Below are 18,046 nucleotides of genomic sequence, written 5' to 3'. Positions count from 1 at the left end.
CAAACGAGCAATTGGGATTTTTTTTTTTTTAATGACAGTTTGATGACTTGCCGTTTTAAGATACAACCTGTGCCTCAATCTCGAAAAAAAAAAAAAAGATCAGGTCAGTGAAAGAGTGGAGTTGCTGCTTGTATTGGACTGTTAAGAGTACATGAATAGTAGAGTACATAGAAAAAAGGATATTTGACAACACACCCAAAGAGACGCCCGTCACATATAAAACATGAGAATGTGTCACGTACAAAGAGCACAAGATTTGTTTTTACTATACAATAAATGGGAGGGTATCTTATAAACAGGGCAGAAAAATATGTATTTTGTACACTTTAGCTGCATGATGGCAGTGTGCGCATATTGGTCACATAAGCTTTTGATCTGTACAATTTTTCAACAAGCGACATTAATTGTGGACAACAGAAACACCTGGAGATTCAATATGATCCCAAAAAGTTGTGCTTCACGACGACAGTGATATGTTATGCAAATCCGTTTCTGGTAGCATTAGGATGGCGCTAAACAAGCTGTTTAGCTTCGCATGAAACCAGGGGGGGAATTATTTTTGTGCGAGTGAGAGAACAGTCCAGCAAAGCTAAGATAGCCTGTGAGTTCCTATTTTGGTTAAGATATGCTAACCGACTGTGCTTTACGTTAATGCAAAATCTTTTTATTCCCCCCCCACCCAGGCTTTGAGCTAACAATTTAGCCAACAAGCAAGACTTTATGCTAAAGCCAAAACAAAAGAACAGCTCAGAAAGTGATTACGGTAAATTTGAAATTCATTCTACCGACACAAAAATTAACATGACTGTCGATAATGGTTGCAGAAATGGCATTGACGCTGTTAAGTTTCGTTAAAGTGAACAGTGCAAAGATGGCAAGTTCGTAGAGCTGCTACAGTAGAACAGAACCTTGCTAGCTAGCTTATGTCACTGAGGACATTTGCGAATATCGGGGGTGAGGGGACAACACATTTCATTAACAACAACAAATGGAAACAAAAATTAAGAATATAAACCAGGATTAAATATTACACGTGTCAATATTAAAATGTGGTTTAAGAGCTTGAATAGAGCAATGCTTTTTTCTTTTTTTTTTAAAGTGTAAAACTTGTGAAAACAGTAAAGACTAGCCGAGTATTAAAATAAAACAGTATAATCGTTGGATGTGCTTTGCTCCAGCTAATACCATTTTTTGTGTGCGTGAAAACATTTTGTTTTCGGAATGTGCTGTTGATGCAAATAAAACGAGGAAATAACGCAGACGGACACGAATGTTACGGAATTGCATAAAAACATGAGGTGCTTTGTTTTTTCTCTCCTAAGACAGACTTATCCTCAATATTTTGTCGGATTGCTACCAAATTGGAATTAATTTATATTATGCAGTAAAGTGACCCAAAAAAACAGAATATTGGCGTTGCCTGAAACAAATGACCATGTTTGTGAAAATTCAGCCCCATGGGCCAAGTAGACTTGAACGCAAATTCTGGTCGCCTATTATGAATAGAGAGACAAAAAAAAAAAAGTCTCATAAATGTTGGTGTTTTCGTTAATGCATGTGCGTGGTGCCATGCCAACAAATACAGAAAGCATTCCATTTTGGTTTCAAGCAGACATTTTAGGGACATTTTGGCCATTTCCTTCAATGAGAAACTCTACCTCAAAAATTTAATTTAAGCACTACCAAATTTCAACCTCCTAGACAGTTTTGCTGTTTTCTTCATAACATGATGTCAAACATGAGGTGACCCGACTGGTTGGTCGCTCATCAGGAATGTTTGCTAATGAACCGCCGCGGTCAAATACTTACATCAATATTGCACCGTGGTAGAATATTGGGAACGGGGAGCTTTAGCATCTGGGAAAGGTCTAGAAGGTGCGGTCGTCAGTACAGGACTCAGTGGTGTGGCCAAAGACCTCGCAGATGTCGCAGTACGGCCGCTCGTTGTCCCGGTGGCCACGGTAGCTGGAGTGCGGCACGGCGTCGGGACTCTGCGCCTGTGTGGGGCAGTCCTCCGTGTCGTGCAGGTCGAAGCTGTCGCAGATGTCGCAGAAGGGACGTGGCGGAGCCTTTTTCTCATGCTTGGATTCCGCCGGCGCCACACTGACCAAATGAGAAAAATATTTTTCTCAGTCCATTAATACATGACGACGGTGCCGACTACAACAAATGAATGATTTAATCCAGTGTTTGTCGGTGCGCTCTCACCCGTCTGTGCCGTCGTTGCCGATGAACTCGGCCAAGGCCAGCTTCTGAAGTTTGATCTTCAGCTCTTCGTTCTTCCGCTGCAGGTCGACGATGACGCTGTTCAGAAAATTGATCTGCTGGCAGAAACATGAGGTCAGACATTCATTTTGGTGACAATGGCGACGACGGCGGGGATGGACATCCAACTCACCTGTCCCTCGGCGAATTCCTTCTCCTCCATAAGCTGCGCCATAGCCTTGTCACCTGAAGGGGGCAATGGCGAGTTAGTGAACAAAATCAAACATGGACATACCTCACGGACCACAAGGCCCGAGTGGCCCAACCTGTGGTCCAGCGCACCTGAATTAATTCAATTTAAGAGATGCAGAGAGAATCTTGGTTGGCAATATTTCAGAAATTCCTACAATGCTTGATCCCGTGAATGCAACACTCCGCGTAGCCTAGCAACCGTCCCTGCACATTGTCGGGTGTGCTAACATGAGGAGTGAAAAGATCGATCGACCAATGTACAGTATGTCTATGATGTCTATTATTTGGTCCGACATTTCCTCACCTGAAAGCGTCACCTCCCGCTCGCCATCCGACCGTCCCATGAGCCTTTGCTCCAGGGCACAGACACACTCCCGCAGCTGAGCCTTGTCGTTCTCCAACGTGGTCACGGCCGAACGTAGTGTCTCGGCCACGGCGTTCTGTCCCCGCAACGTCGCAACCTGACGGGAGGAAAGCGCAGAGACGCCGTGATGAGGATGAGGATGGTGATGACCATGGGGTCCTTCTTCTGGGCAAGCACCTCGTTCCTCAGCGTCTCCAGCTCACGCTCTTTGTCGTTAGCGACCACGTTCGGAGAGTTCTGGACGCCAGAGTCAGTGGACATCGTTCTGCACAAAAAGTCACATTTTGATACGTATTTATGTAGCTCCGTTTTGATGAATGTCTTTATTTTGATTCTTATTAATGTCAGATTCAAAAGTCATTTTTACAGTCATTTCTATCACCACCAAATCACGCTTATTTGAGCCTAAGTTAAAAAAAAAATCACATTTGATATTTTGATTTTGATGTCTGTTGCTATTTTAGTAATAGTTGTAAGAGTTTGATTTATATTAAATCAGATGTATTAAAACCTTTATATTTGAATTACTATTCAAAACATATTTGGTAATACTGCCACCATCTGAGCAGCTGTTCTCTCGCTACCACAGACACATACACGCACACACACACACACAAATGGTGATGTCATTGCTGGAGCCAGGCAGCGCGAGTAGGACAGCAATTACATAACAGCAGCAGAGTGATGCAGGAAACCGGAAGTATTTGAATGCTTTTTTGTGACGATAACTCAGCCAATTACATCCATCTGCGGCTCTGACATCGCGGCGGGAGGGGCGTATGCCAGGCAAAATCACACGTGTGTACACACACACACACATTCTAAAAATAAATCTCAACGCCCGGCAGAAGATCAACACAAAATCAACATGAATCATCTGCTACTTTGAATAATTATTGCATTTCCACAGAATGTAACCAGAGCAAGAAGAAATTTATGCTGCATACGCTGGTTTGTATGTTTTTTTGGTGTTTGTGCGAAAGTAGCAATTCTTTGCTGGCTTATGAGTACCATAATACTGATGCTTATTTCTATAAACCCGTCTATAACGTTTTGCATCCTCTTAGCATTTAGTCTAGTTGAAAATATGCTTTGGTTGACTATTTTTGAATATGCAATATTTCATATTCTTTTTTTTCATTTTCATCTCTTTGTTCCCTTAAAGTGATGGTCCCCCGTTTCTTAATACCGAGAGAGGGAGAACAGATTCTAACGAATACTTTAAAAAGTGTTCGAAAAAAAATCTAAATGCATTAAGGGATGTGGGAGGGGTACAACTATCCATCCATCCATTATCTGTACCGCTTGTCCTCACGTGGGGTGCGGGTGGTGCTGGAGCCTATCCCAGCTGTCTTCAGGCAGTAGGCGGGGGACACCCTGAACTGGTTGCCAGCCAATCACACGTCACACATAGACGGACAACCATCTGCGCTCGCACTCACACCTCGGGACAATTTTAGAGTCTCCAATCAACCTGCCATGCATGTTTTTGGAATGTGGGAGGAAACCGGAGTACCCGGAGAAAACCCACGCAGGCACGGGGCGAACATGCAAACTTCACCCAGGAAGGTCGGAACGGGAATCGAACCCACGGCCTCTGCAATGTGAGTTGGTCACCGTGCCGCCCGGATACAACTAAAAAATATATTTGAAAAACTTTTTTTTTTTCGATATGTTGCAGAATTTCCCCATTTGCCGGGTGGGTTTGGAACATTATACTCAACGTTAAACAGAATCAATGATACTTACACGTCCGTATGGATGAGGTGCTGCTGCTCCCGAGCGAGGCTTAGCTCCTCCTGGAATTTGCAATTCTGTTGCTTCAGCGTGTCCAGCTGCACACAAAAACACGTGTAGAGGTCGGGAAACAGAATACGTCATGAATAAACCATACATGATAAGCAGCAGGAGGTCACAGGACCAACACAAAATCGGGATCCAGCAAACCCAGAATGACTGCAACACATGTCTAAAAATAAACTTTCAAACACGTGGAGCAGGAGTCAATAATTAATTAGAACTTTCACATTATTGACGATGCGGCGTCAGACACGTGCACTTTTATAACTACATGCCCTTCACTTAGTCAGATGAAATTTGTTAAGCGTGTGTATCCGGAGTCGACCCTCAAAAACATTTCGGCTATCTTCAGGGCCCGGAAAATTCAGCCACGGAAGCTAGTTTCACTTGGCAACATGAAATTCGCCAGGTGTGTCGCTCACAAACGGCCCCACAAAAAAGTCACAAGAAGAATCCAAGAAGTCTCCTATCTGAATGTGTTTTTTTCTATCAGAGTTATCGAGTTGCCATGTTTCTTCATGTTGAGCTGCTGCCGGACTTGAGGTGAGTCAGTATGTGTTAAATCGGGCAATATAAGTCGTACCTGGTAGCAAGGCGAGTACACGCCTCCGGAGTAAGCGTGACGCAGCGCCGCAACGTCCATACCTGTGTTGTAGCCCCCCCCCTCGCTAAAAACAGAGCGCCGCTACACTGTCATGAATTAAGCGCTCATCCCCTTCTAGCAGCACCAATACTGTCTAACAGACTGCGAGAGAGACAGAACAGCCTCTCTCTCCCCATTTCTCTCTTTCGCTCGCTCTGTGGCTTCAATTATGTAAGCAGGACTAAGACCCGCCTCTATTCTCCTGCCGCTGCTCAGTCTTTTAGCTTCCACGCCGGCGACGACGAATCACGTCAGGCTGGAAGCTTCAGTTGATGTTCACGCACGTCGTCAACACTGAATGTCACTTGTGCCCGCCATTAGAATAAAAATATATTATGGCAGCACAGGAAGTAGAGGTTAGCATGTCTGCCTGACATTTGTGAGGTTCAGGTTCCATTCTTCTGTCACATATCATAAACATAGCAACTGACTGCTCAGCACAATATCACAAACAGTTTTGTTCATATTTAATGTTATATAACTACCTCTTAATGACTGAGAAATTGCCCTTTGCTTCAACTTCAAGTAGTCCGTGTACAGAGTCCCCTCAAATAATGTCTGAACTGCTGGTAGCAAGTGTACATACCGAAATAAAAATGCCAAGTTTTGATCAATTTTGATTCCTTAAATAATTGTTGCAGTCTTTGTAAGTATAAGTAATAAAATAATTAAAAAAAACAAAACAAATGAAGTACATTTTAGACGTACTTCATAGCCATTAAAGAAAATAATAATAGCCATACTAAATACTCACACTTTGGGCACAATTTGAACTTTTTAACTTAGGGCTGTCCTGGCACTTGTTTTAAATTGTGAAAAAAAAAAAAAATCCTTTGAGCTGTCACTTGCCGAATATTTGTCCTAAAAACAGTCAATTGAGGTTTATGATGGCACCATGGAACGGATTATTTCTCTTTCTATTAATCACAGCGTGTCATATGAGGTGTGCCACGTGAGGATTACATCATCACACACTGCGGCGAACGGATTTGAGAGCGTGGTCGCGAGTAGGCTCGGCTGCTTTTAAAATGTGCGTAATGACTTCCTGTGGGCACTGGATCAGGCAAGTTCTAACCTGTGTCTCCAGCGCCTTCTTCTCATCGGTCAGCTTCTCCAGGGAAAGCGCAGTCCCCTCCGACGTCACGCTGGCCTGTGTCGACAAGACGGCACACATGTGACAGGCGCACTGACGTGAATTATTGCGACTGTGTTGGCCGCCTGAGAACATGAAATAATACGCTTTACTCTGCGTTCACTGGAGCATGCACGAGAAAGCAACGTACGTCCCTCAGGGTGAAGCTGCTCCATTTAAAGCAAGGCTTCCCAACCACCGGGTCACGGACCCCGTTTGGTCATGGACCGCACAGAGTGGGTGAACAAAATATATTTTCGGGTTGTAACTAACAATGACTTAATGATAGATTAATCTGTGCATTATTTTGTTGGTTAACTCATTTACTGCCATTGACGGCTAAAGACGTCAAAGATCCTTTTTTTAATTGATGAACTGGATTAGAAATTCGATTTTAATGGATTTTAACTTTATTTAAAAAAAAAAAAAATCCACTCCAAAATCAACTGCTGAAAATAGACAAACATAAATTCGGATTCAATTTCTGGTTTGGTCTATAACATGTCAGAAAATGGGCAAAATATTGATCATTGTTTTCCAAAGTAAAATCTAATGTTTTATTTTGATTCAACACAAAAATAATGAGTACAGAAATCTCAGAACATTTACTGGTGAACAGCTGAAATTGAGAATTTGGACAATTCTAAATTAAAGAAGGGATCTAAACAATTAATTACACGCAGTGGAAATCTAATGTAAAAGTTATTAACCTGTGACAGCTGAGCCTTGAGTTCCTGTTCTCGACACTGGCTCCCCTCTTTCAGCTCCTGAAAGTCCTTCTTCCACTGCTCCAATTCTGAAAAACAGCAAAAGCTGCCTTGTTAGAAGGCCACGGGTTAAAGGTAAAATGGCCGGTAAAGTGATTGGCAAAGTGTCAGGTAAGGTGGCAGTTAAAGTTGGTAATTGAAATGACAGGTAAAGGTGCCATGTAGGAAAGGGTAAGTTACAGGAATATGGACAGTAAGGTGATAAGTGAGGTGGCAGGTAAGGTTGACAAATACTACAGCGTGGCAAACTCAGAAGAAGGTGAAGTGAGAAGATGGCAAGTAAAACAGCAAATGAGGTGATGAGAAAGGTTGACACGTGAGGTGACAGTCGAAGCGGTGCGTCGTTTTACCTTGGGTGGCCTTTTCCATCTTGGCGCTCTCTTGCTCGGCGTGCTGCAGCTGCACTCTCTGCAGAGGAGAAACACGGCCATGAAGACAGTAACATTCTTGTCCTTTGACTTAAGTGAGCAGGAATGAGCTTTGTGAACAAAATGTCTCCTAATGAGGCCACTTTAACGAATGCCCTCAAGCCCAAATATACAAAAAAAAAAGCAGGTAGGCTATAAATGTGCAGGCATGTCACATATTTACTGAATGTGAACAAAATGTGCTTTAGGGGATAACATTGCTTTAAAAGGTAAGACAAAAATCAAATTACAATCGGCTGACACATACAAAAATTAGTCATCAGTATAGTAAACATCGTTATTTTGATCCCGTCCACGACTAGTTGAGAACACCAGAAATTGATGCCCTTTCTCCTCTAAAATGGTGATACATTTTTATAAAAATAAATAGACATCCTTTGCAATCCATAAAATAACCAATAGCAAGCAATAACAAGACCTCCGTCGTTTGTTATCTTGAACTTTCGAATAGCCGCTCAGCAGAGCGAAAAAAAAAATAAAAAATCTACAGCTAACAACCCTGGCTAAACTTTGCTCCTCTCGGAAATGTTTTACAGTGGAAATGTAACACTTGAACATACTTCCTTGACACCAACTATTTTAGCCCCATTAGGCCGGGGGCGAAGTGGATTTTTTTTTTCTTACCAAGCTGCTCAGCTGTTGTTGCAGCGAATCTTTATCATCCTGAATGGACCGAAGCTCCTTGTCTTTGCTCTCCAGGTCCACGCTCAGCTCGCTGATCTGCGGTAGACAACATGAAAGCAACATACAAAAGAAATTGATATAATACAGGTTAGGTATTCGGGTTCCATTTTAGGAAGGAACCAGAACCAACCTTTTTCTCCTGTGACTGGGCTTGGGCCTTGAGGCTGGCAAGCTGCTGCTGGGAGAGTGACGCCGCGTCCTCCTTTTGTAGCGACGCCCGAAGACGCAGCTGCAGGTCTGACACTTCCCGCTCCAGCTCCATGATGCGTGAACGCTCCGAAACTGTGGCCACCTGCATGGCAAGGTGGAGAACAAGACTTTTTTTTGCACGTCTCGGCTGGATGTGAGCGACCTGATAGCATTAGCAGAAGCTAAATTCCAATCAAACCTGAGTTTTGATGATTAATGCGTTCCAAAAAGTCTGGCTAAAGCTGAATCACAACCAAATTTAAGCTTCATTCCGCAGAGGAAGTAATGTAAATCAAATTAATCTGTTGCAGATACCGCCAAAAAGTATAGAAATACATTTTATTGAGAATAATTATAGCAGCGGGTAATTCACCAGGCTCTGGGTTAAAGGCAAAGGCAGATACTAGAACATCTGTTATGGCTCCAACGTGCACATTTTGCTGGATCTCTGTGTGAAAGAGGAATCTGATAATGATATTTAGCTTCAGTGCCAAACTCGCATTATTATCCCTGTAAGGATTTTTTTTTTTTAATAGAGCTCCCGGATGGGGTGACCATCTTCAGATTTTACCCTGGTGTCCTCTAAGTCCCGCTGGAGTTTGTCGGCTTTGGTCTTTTCAAAGAGCAGGCTCTGCTCAAGCTCCTTCATGCAGGTGTGCTCCAGACGGATCTGCGTCTGTTAGTGCAAGAAAGAGAAGCGAGAAAGGGGGCTAACGTGCATGCTTTAGGTCACACAAACATAAGAGCAGCACAGAGAGGAAGAACTCTGTCATACAATAAAACGTTGCAACAGGGTGAAATATAAGGCGGTAATTTGGCACCGACAAGAGAAGACCGTTTGGTTAAGTGACAGGTAAAGTTGCCAAGTAAGGCGGAGAGGTAAGGTTGTGAAGATGTGAAAGGTGAAGTGGACAATGAAAGTAACAAGTAAGTTGATAATTAAAGAGGTGACAGTGAGGTAGCACGTTTGGTAAGTAAAGGGTACACCTGTGGTGACAGGTAAGGTAATAAAATTTAGGTGAGGTTGACAGGTGACCGAACAGTCCGTCTTCATTTGTCGCCTCGATGCAAAATCAGTTTTGGAAAGACAGAAAGTTGGCAAAGGAGGACATGCAACACTCCATGCATGTGAATGAAGCAGGACAAGATGACCTATGAAGAGGTTAAGGCAAAAAAATTCAAGGAGGAAGCAGTTGGAATTAATAAAAATATAAAATTGATTGTCTAACAATTTTATTTATTTATTTATTTTTAATGGCAAAATGAAGGCGCCAATTGAAAGTTGGGGGCACGGCATCTATAAGAGCAGGTGTGGGCAAACTACGGCCCGAGGGCCACAAGCGGCCCATTAAACGTTTTAATCCGGCCTGCCAAACTTGAAAAAAATTAAATGAGTAAACCTTTCTGTTGTAATGCTTTTTTTCATTTTCATTTCAAATTAAATGTATTTTTTTTCTCCGATGAGGTGAGGTTACCAAAACACTCCATCCATCTGTTGCTGGTTCGGCCCCTCTGTCAAATTTTAGAACCCATTGTGGCCCACCAATCAAAGAGTTTGCCCACCCCTGTATTAGAGCATGAAGTCCCAAAAGTATGCTCAAGAGTCACTTTTGATTTTAATCGGACAGATGGGCCGAGTCATTTGTAGTTGTTAAAAAAAACAAAAAACGTTCTAAGACATTGGTGTGGAAGAAGACGACCATTAAACAGATTTGCTGATGAAGATTCCCTTCAGTCATCTTGAGCTGGATTCATGTTTTATGAGGCATGAGTTTTTAAACTAAGCTTCATGAAAAACAGATGAATTGCGTAAGCGTAAAGTTACCTCTAGGTCGCCTTTGGTGATGCACGCCTCCTCCACGCGAAACTGCAAGTCTTCTACTTTCCTGTCGCGGAACGACAAAATAGTCAAGAGGACTTTGACGAGTATGAAAATTTTAAACGACGTCACCCTAGAGTGCAGACCTTCTCTCCTCCTCCAGCTGGTTGAGCAGCTCCACTTTGTCCCGGTCGGCTGCTTCCACCATCGACCTCAGCTGGTCCAGCTTGGCCTCTGTCTCCGCAGCGTACTGACACGCACAAACGCACACACACGCACAATAGTTTTACATATTTCTATTTGCGGGCACTGAAGTAATTGAAATGTGAATAGATATGATATATTTCCTTCATCCTCGCAGTTCTAAGCTTGTATTGGAAAATAAATCCTCTCCTGAGGTGCTTGTTTTGAATTTGTGACAGGAGATTGGCAGCCCTTTAGGATTTCTAATTTGCATATCACTGGCATGGCTTATCATATACCTGATCACGGCCCTTCCTCAGCAGGGAGAGCTCCTGCTGCACCTCCCCAGCGTGGCTGGTGGCCTTGGCCACTTCGCAGCGCTCCAGGTCACGCTCGGCCAGCAGTTGCTCAATGTGCTGCTGCTTCTCCTTCAACGCCTCCTGCAGCGCTGTGGTACCTGAGATTTTGCGAGCGTACCTGGCCGACGTTTCTGTCAACTGAGCACGGAAAAGAAAAATGATGAACTCCAAATTCATGTTAAGACCTTGCGGAAATGTCGCGTACTGACCAGTCCCGCTCGGCTGGGTTTGCCGCTGACAGAGGAGGCGGTGGAGCTGATGGAGCTGATGGAGGAGGCGCTCGGGCTCCTTTTGAGGAGCGACCTCCGGCGGGAGCTCCTGGCTTTGGTCGGCGTGGTGCACGGGAAGCCGATACGTGTCACTTTGTGGACGGGGGCGAAGAGGCCATACCGGGGCATACACTGAAAGTACCTGAGCGGGTTGGGGGAAGGACACGCAAAACAATTAGGATATTTGCATGATGGAAAAACACAATTATGAGATCAGACTGAGATTGAATAACTGGAAATTATGGAAATAAGAATTCTCTAACTCTCACCATAAAACCTTAATTGACTGAATAGACCAACAAATCTCAAACCTTCGATACTCAACTCTCAAAGCATCACCATAATTATAATACAGTAAAATACAGTAGCATCATTTTCATCGAAAACTAACACTGCACTTAAATATTACCAATTAAAAAATAAAAAACAACTTAAAAACCTAGTTACGTAAATAAAATGTATTGCATATGAAAGTTAAATAAAAATGGTATGTTCATGTTTACAAAGATCTCCTAGAGATTACATGAAAATGTATTGTACTTAAAAAAAATGAATGCAACTGAGTAAATGCACTGTACCGGAAGAGTAAAAAAAAAATGCACTTACATATAAAGTACAATTAGAAAAGTTTTAATCACTGAGTTTTAAGGGGGCCGTCGTATCTTATTAAAGCCTCGATTAGGGTGTGCATGTGAAGTAAGAGAAGCTGCTGGTGAACCCGCGTAGTGTGTACCTGGTACCAGCTACTGCCCCATCATTCTTGCCCAGAGGCTCATCAAGCTCCACGCCGCACCAATCCCCTTTGGCAAAATCCGTCTCACCTAGGAAGCGCACCACTCCTGCCTTGGTCCCGCCCACCTGAACACAACAGATATAAATTAACAGAAAACTAAATTTCGATTCATGGCTTTTTTTTTCCTGAAAAACTATAGGAGCACTTTACTGATTTCTGGAAGGGAAACTTGTTACTGCTACGATAAGAATGTGTCACTTTACGCTATTTGTTTTTATAATATATATATATTTATATATAGAGAATAAAGTTCACGGTAGATGGAAGAGTTTGAGCATTTCATTGGGAATGCCGATCTTACCAGGACACGATCTCCTCTCCTGAGCTCCCGCTTGTTCTTTTTCATGGATTCTGTGTCAGACGGGTTGGACACTGACTCAGTGGATTGGACTGTTCGGATCAGCGTGCCAGTTAGCTTTCCGCCGGGAGGGAAATTCCTTACGTTTTCGACAGTCCCGGTTGATGGCGACCCAACTGGCGCAATCTCGCTTCCCGCTTGCGTGGGCTTAGCCTGCCCCCCGTTGGCTTCCTTCTCCGGCAGTGGTGTTCTGGTCAGTTTGGAGGGCCGCGTGAAAATCCCTCTGTTGTCGTCACACTGGAAGTAGCGCACTCCTGCCACAGAGCCGTCATTTTTGCCGATGGGTTCGTCCAGCACGATACCCGCCCATTGGCCCGCAGCAAACTGCGTGCTGCCCACGAACTGCACGTAGCCGGGTTTGTTGCCATTGACCCAGATCCGTTCCCCCATCTGGAAGTCGGCGACGCCATCTTGACCCGGGGAGGCGTTGCCATCACCGGGGGGCTTCTCAGAAGCAGGAAGCAGCTTTGGAGTTCCTGTCATGGCAGATTTCAAGATTTTCATGAGGATCATTGAGGGCAGTGGGTCTCAACTGTTGACACCCTACCACCTGCAGTTTCCTATTTTAAAAAGTGCTTTTCAATATATTTTAGTCAATTTGGAAATGGCTAAATGAGTTTAAAGCATGTGAAATGTTCATTTGCTAAAATAAAATAAAATATTTAAAAATCCTTTCATGTTCTTACCTGAGGAAGGGGGGGTCTTTATGGTAACTACAGGTGGACGGCCTATTTTAGTGGGGGGCTTGAGCCCACTAACTTTGCTCGCTGTACTCATGGCTCCTGCTTTGTCCTTCTTATGGAGGGGAGTCCTTCCCCACCATGTGATTGGCGGGATCTGAAACATGTGCATAATGTTTGAATGCACTGATTTTATGTGTTTACAGATGAAATGCAAGATCTCCAAAACAGCATCCCATCCCCAAAAATAAATTTTAAAAAATTCTGAAAACTTGGTTAAAGTCATAAAAATGTCTGTAATTACTGCCAAGCGCAGCTGGCGTAGTTGGGAACACGGGAACGTGCTCGAGTGACAATGAACAAGCTTAAGCCTTGTCACAGTCTATCCCATCACCATTTTACGGGAACAAAGCATCTTTCACTAAATTGTCATATCTAATGGGTGGATGTTAAACCATCTCCAGTGAACTTCGCTCAGCATATCTTGCTCTATCATCACATTACTAAACAGTGATCGAGTGTGAGTGCAACGTGACATGATTTTTGTGGGAAATGTCAACAAAACATTACCAGAGTAATCGAGGGAATAATCGATTCTAAAAAGATTTGTTGGTGTCAGCATCGCCCTACGAATGTCTAGCACAGGTGTCAAACTCCGGTCCTCGAGGACCGCTTTCCTGCATGTTTTCTATCTTTCCCATCTGATTTTAATGAGCAGGACTACTTGACTACAAATTGTGGCTACTTAACCGACTTCTAATCTCGTGTGAACGTCCACCACTGACACGAGCAATCCATACCTTTCCTTGCATATTCCCCCCCCCCCCTCAGCAACCAGCTGTTAATCAGGTCCAAGTAGACAAGTACGTGAATGCTGAACCGCGAATATGCGGGAGTACAGTGTAAACAACCGCGGCAGGAAATGGGAACTCCATCAACAAATCTCTGCTCACTAACCCCGTCCAGCCCGCGCACTCGCACCCGAACGAGCAGCCTCCCTGCCCTGTCAAATGCCCCTGACGTCAGCCTCCAACTACTTTTAACGAGTCCAAATTATGTTTCCATACGTCAGCCATACATAAAACATAATAAAGGCATGTGTTGTGTTTATGTTGGGAGTCGTGTTAGACTCACTTGAAAGCCAGTTAACCGCCAAATATGCTCCTATGCGCCCACGCAAAAGATATCGTTTCACAATTAAAATGGCGTCTCAGTGCGTCGACGTTTATAACTCATTTTATGCTATTTTTAGCCGCTTTCATGTCACTGTAATTCCAGGGCTAGCTAGCAACAGATTAGCAATATAAAGGCGTAAATCAACAGGGGACGACTTGCATATAAATGACAAAGTGTCGCCGCTTTGAACGTGTCAACTACGTTAAAAGTGGACGAGTGTGTGGTTAAGTGTCGCCGTGGACGCTTACTTGCTGCCAGCCGGGGTGGATGCTGCCGAGTACCGTTACATGACATGTTTTTCTAGGCAAGCAGCCTTTTCCCTCTCCTCTTCCTCTTCGGGCTCGGTGCCGCCTAGCGTGACGTCACAAGCTTACTCCAAGCCGCCTTCAGTGACATCGTTGAAAGCTCGGTCATCTTTCAACTGAAAAATCGGAGCCCCAATACATTGCGGCGTGGAAAACTCTTAGGATTTATCCCGATATCCAGCTTGGTTCGTGTACTTATTCGTTCTTTGTCTTCAAAAGAAGACAATACATTGCGCTAGTGAAACGACTACACTAAATTTATTTTTAACTAACCCTCCAATTCGATGACATTTCTGCACTAGTATTAGGACTTTGACATATTTATATAACAACTGCATTGTACTGGCAAAGCTGGGTACTTGACCCTTTTTCGCCGGGCAGTCCCCCGCACTCCGGCCTTGTTCATAAGAATTTATCGTGTGCAAACTGCCAAGTTAGAAGAAAAAAACTGTTACCCCGCTATTTGTGGGGAATAGGGACGGAGGCATGTCGCAAATAGCAAAATTTCACAAGTAATTGATGGCCCGCTCCACAAGTTTATAATTGCCTGTAGATGCCACAAGATAGTGTTAAAACACTATTTCTGTACTAGACAGGCTCAGATGAAATTAAGTTCATGTTCTCAGTTTGATGCAGTTCTTGGCACCAAGAGCAACAGATAAATGAAAGAAAATAGTGAATGTAATCTGCATTAACAAGCCCACAGACAATTAAGATCAACAGCAGCAGGTGAGGACAGATGAGCAACCCTGAAAAGAAATCTTTTTAATGGTTCTAACAAGGGAAAATCGTCATCTACGAGCCAACACTTTCACTTCAGGGAACAACAGTATATGTGGAGGGCTTCACATGATACCACACCTTTTGGCGAGAAAAATGAATGAAACCAAAAGAAATTTCAAGTGAGTGGCCAGGTGCTGCGCAGCGTTTTATGTACAGTAAATAAAATAGGTATAAAATGACATTAAGGTGTACATTTGGCCAAGTTGTCGTTTCAGGTCACATCCATTTTTTTCAGTAAAAGTGCACATTTTGGTCTTCACTTCTTCACCTCGCCCAGATCATCGATGCTGTCGTTATCCACCTGAAACACACAACACATTTTTACTTTTTAGTTTCTTTGGACAAGGTTAGCAACTTTGAGCAAATATTGCTATGGTTAGCGCATATGAGCTTCCTTCAATATTATTTATTATTATATAGTGCATTACGCTATGTAAGGTTAGCGATCTTGTAAAACATTTACTGTCAGTTTGGGTGACTTGATAACTAATTTGTTAGCATGAGGCACATGACAATACTGTAGTACTTGTTTTCCAATATCCAGATTATGTATTCTTGATATCAAGTCACCTCAGGCCACTTCTCTTGAATGACGTCGATGATGTCGTCGGTGAAATCTCCCTGAATGATGATCTCATCCTCGGCCGTGACGGAGGCGCCACAGGAGAACTTCTGAGCAAAGAACCGCTGAGCCTCTTTCAGCTCAATGTCTGTAGACCATCACCAGCACATGACACTTCAGCGTATAAAATACATGCAGTATACATGCATTCATGCAATAACTCACCAAATGTTGCCAGGCCGCACACCCGCGTCACGTATTTCTTCTTGGCTCGCGGGATTTTGGCTATCGTCACCTTCTGAGGCACGGTCTTCTTCTTCTGTTTGATTTGACCTCGCCCACCTGGCCAGCAAAGGAACAATGTGAGTGCAACTGAGCAGGCGTAGGCCACAATTAACTATGTCCTGACTACATTGCTGCAGCTCAAACCTCTCTTCTGCTTCTTCTTCTCCTCCTCCTCGGCAACAGGGGGAACGTCGCCAGCCTCAGGGTCCTTTTTGGGGGTTCTGGCTGCGGGGCCAGTTGGACAAAAAGACACAGTGCAAACTGTAAACACCAATGTCACAAAGAAAAAAAACAAAAACGACAGCTTTATTGACCCTCACCGAGAGTCATCCGGGCAAAAACATCGGGGAAGTTCTTCTCCAGCCACTGCCGACATTTGGCTGGCTCGGGCATGTACTCGCAGTACTGACCACATAATAAATTACAATTAATAATGTGACATACACATCGTACAGAGTATTTGACGCATATTACACTCACCTCGGAAGGCAGAGAGCACACTGCAGAGGGGAGGGAGGAAAAAGGGTATTAATCTTAACCACTGCATCACAGACAAGGTATGAGAAAGACGATACATAGGTGTGAAGGTCCGATGGCTGAATGCTAACACCCAATGCAAAATGCCTTAGAAGTGCTAACAAAATAACTAGAATTAAATCATGTGACCAAAGCCAGAAAAAAGATGCGACGCTATGTCCACAGGGCAAGCCCATGAGGGCACTTTATCAATTTTAGTCAACAGCAGGGGGCAGTGCTGAACAAAAGGTCAACTTTCTTGAATGGCAGAAAATAGGTGGATTCATCTGCGTAACTCTTACTCCACCATGCCAATATTCGTGTCGATAGCATGTTTAAACTAGTGTGGGACCATAGAACATTGCACACAAATAGGTTTTGATTTAAACTTTTAAGTTGCCAACACTGACGATGCCTTAGGGCGGTGGCTCTTCTCATTTTACTGCCAAGTTGTTTGCGTATCAGCAGAGATTGATGATGAAATATGGATCAATTTAAAAATGGATCAAATAATTTAAAAATTAAACCTGATTATCCTGTTTTACATACACATCTATGTAAAAAGAAATATACTCATACCTCCACAGTAAAGAACTTTCAATGGGTACTTTGAATCAGGATCGACCGTTTCATGTTCTGCAGACTCCATTTCAGTAGTAGCCATCACAAAATGTCTGGAAAAAAACAGACAAACATGTGTGATGTAAAAAGCATATGATTAAAACGATAGTCACTTTCGAAAGACCTTCACACTTTTGAACATAAGGGTGCACAGTTTATTTATGTATATTTTAAACAGGCTGTTTTGATTGTGATTAGGCGCATAATTAGCTTACGCGGTAGCACCTACAGCTAAATGACGTGCTCGAGCCGGCTAAGTCGCGCCCGTAAAAAATAAATAGCATTTTAATGAAGTACAAAGGCAGAGTTGTTTTCGTGCTATGACTATCGTAAATCGGCTTTTCAAAACCCATATAGGCACGTTAGAATAATTGTTTCTTCAGCCTAGTGTTGAGTCACACAGCTGTCACCGTTAGCAACTCGTTAGCTTAGCAAGCTAGCTCCTCTGCCACAAACTCAAGGAAAACAAGTTCCGAGCAACGCACCCTGAAGAATATCCGTTAAAAGCGATTTCTTCTCAATAACAACGTTGGCATTGTTGGCGTTGATGGACGCTTCAGAAAGTCATTCAATTTTTAAAGCACTATCTTAGTTTAGTTGGCGTACTTTAAGCACGCCTCGCTTGCAGCGCTTTTCTAGCTTGTGTGATGGAAGAGTGGCAGACATTAGAATACTCTCTGGAATTAGCGCCCCCTGCAGCATTGGAAAACAATCACGCATCCTGGTTTAGGCTGGAAACATTCGTCATCGTTTAAAATATTTAGTTAGATTCATACATCTTATTTATCTGCCTTGAAAATACGAAATATGTTGTAGTAGGTAAATCACGAAATTTCAAATCAAACAGTTCCTGTCTGTAGTTGAGAATGTCTG

At 43.3% G+C, this 18,046-nt stretch overlaps 2 protein-coding genes across 5 annotated transcripts; both read right to left on the bottom strand.

The window, feature by feature from the left end:
- Positions 1–111: 111 nt before the first annotated feature.
- On the bottom strand, positions 112–14,463 carry clip1b (CAP-GLY domain containing linker protein 1b). Of its 3 annotated transcripts, none has more exons than XM_088281028.1 (20): positions 14,350–14,463; positions 12,932–13,082; positions 12,189–12,721; positions 11,828–11,952; positions 11,035–11,236; positions 10,766–10,963; positions 10,430–10,533; positions 10,290–10,350; positions 9,036–9,140; positions 8,406–8,567; positions 8,216–8,311; positions 7,514–7,571; positions 7,107–7,192; positions 6,340–6,414; positions 4,571–4,656; positions 2,999–3,086; positions 2,762–2,918; positions 2,399–2,451; positions 2,209–2,324; positions 112–2,103 (listed from the first exon to the last, which is right to left on the bottom strand). In XM_088281028.1, exons 2-20 carry the CDS (start codon positions 13,020–13,022, stop codon positions 1,869–1,871), a joined length of 2,631 nt encoding a protein of 876 aa, XP_088137154.1. In that variant the 5' UTR covers positions 13,023–13,082; positions 14,350–14,463; the 3' UTR covers positions 112–1,868. The 3 variants fall into 3 exon arrangements, with proteins under 3 accessions (XP_088137154.1, XP_088137155.1, XP_088137156.1); XM_088281029.1 differs by having other exon boundaries at positions 2,209–2,321; XM_088281030.1 differs by lacking the exon at positions 9,036–9,140.
- Positions 14,464–15,151: 688 nt separating this feature from the next.
- On the bottom strand, positions 15,152–17,853 carry denr (density-regulated protein). 2 transcript variants are annotated; one of them, XM_088282151.1, is made up of 8 exons: positions 17,659–17,853; positions 17,132–17,226; positions 16,517–16,536; positions 16,357–16,441; positions 16,181–16,261; positions 15,977–16,093; positions 15,760–15,899; positions 15,152–15,490 (listed from the first exon to the last, which is right to left on the bottom strand). In XM_088282151.1, exons 2-8 carry the CDS (start codon positions 17,214–17,216, stop codon positions 15,446–15,448), a joined length of 573 nt encoding a protein of 190 aa, XP_088138277.1. In that variant the 5' UTR covers positions 17,217–17,226; positions 17,659–17,853; the 3' UTR covers positions 15,152–15,445. The 2 variants fall into 2 exon arrangements, with proteins under 2 accessions (XP_088138277.1, XP_088138276.1); XM_088282150.1 differs by having other exon boundaries at positions 16,181–16,271; positions 16,358–16,441; positions 17,659–17,849.
- Between the last annotated feature and the right edge of the window lie 193 nt (positions 17,854–18,046).

The sequence above is a fragment of the Idiotropiscis lumnitzeri genome, chromosome 18 (assembly GCF_059441095.1).
Source record: "Idiotropiscis lumnitzeri isolate Australia: NSW breed Sydney's pygmy pipehorse chromosome 18, RoL_Ilum_1.0, whole genome shotgun sequence".
NCBI classification, from domain to species: Eukaryota; Metazoa; Chordata; class Actinopteri; order Syngnathiformes; family Syngnathidae; genus Idiotropiscis; species Idiotropiscis lumnitzeri.
Note: the sequence above shows the minus strand (reverse complement) of the source record. Positions and strands in the feature narration are given on the sequence as shown.

Coding starts and splice junctions, on each gene's coding strand:
- denr (XM_088282150.1), bottom strand. CDS start 17,216: ATGGCTACTACTGAAATGGAGTCTGCAGAACATGAAACGGTCGATCCT. Junction 16,272..16,357: donor TTTTTGCCCGGATGACTCTC/GGTGAGGGTCAA, acceptor TTTTGTCCAACT/GGCCCCGCAGCCAGAACCCC. Junction 16,094..16,180: donor GAAGAAGAAGCAGAAGAGAG/GTTTGAGCTGCA, acceptor TTTGCTGGCCAG/GTGGGCGAGGTCAAATCAAA.
- clip1b (XM_088281028.1), bottom strand. CDS start 13,022: ATGAGTACAGCGAGCAAAGTTAGTGGGCTCAAGCCCCCCACTAAAATA. Junction 10,964..11,034: donor AACCCAGCCGAGCGGGACTG/GTCAGTACGCGA, acceptor TTCCGTGCTCAG/TTGACAGAAACGTCGGCCAG. Junction 2,325..2,398: donor AGGAATTCGCCGAGGGACAG/GTGAGTTGGATG, acceptor TGTTTCTGCCAG/CAGATCAATTTTCTGAACAG.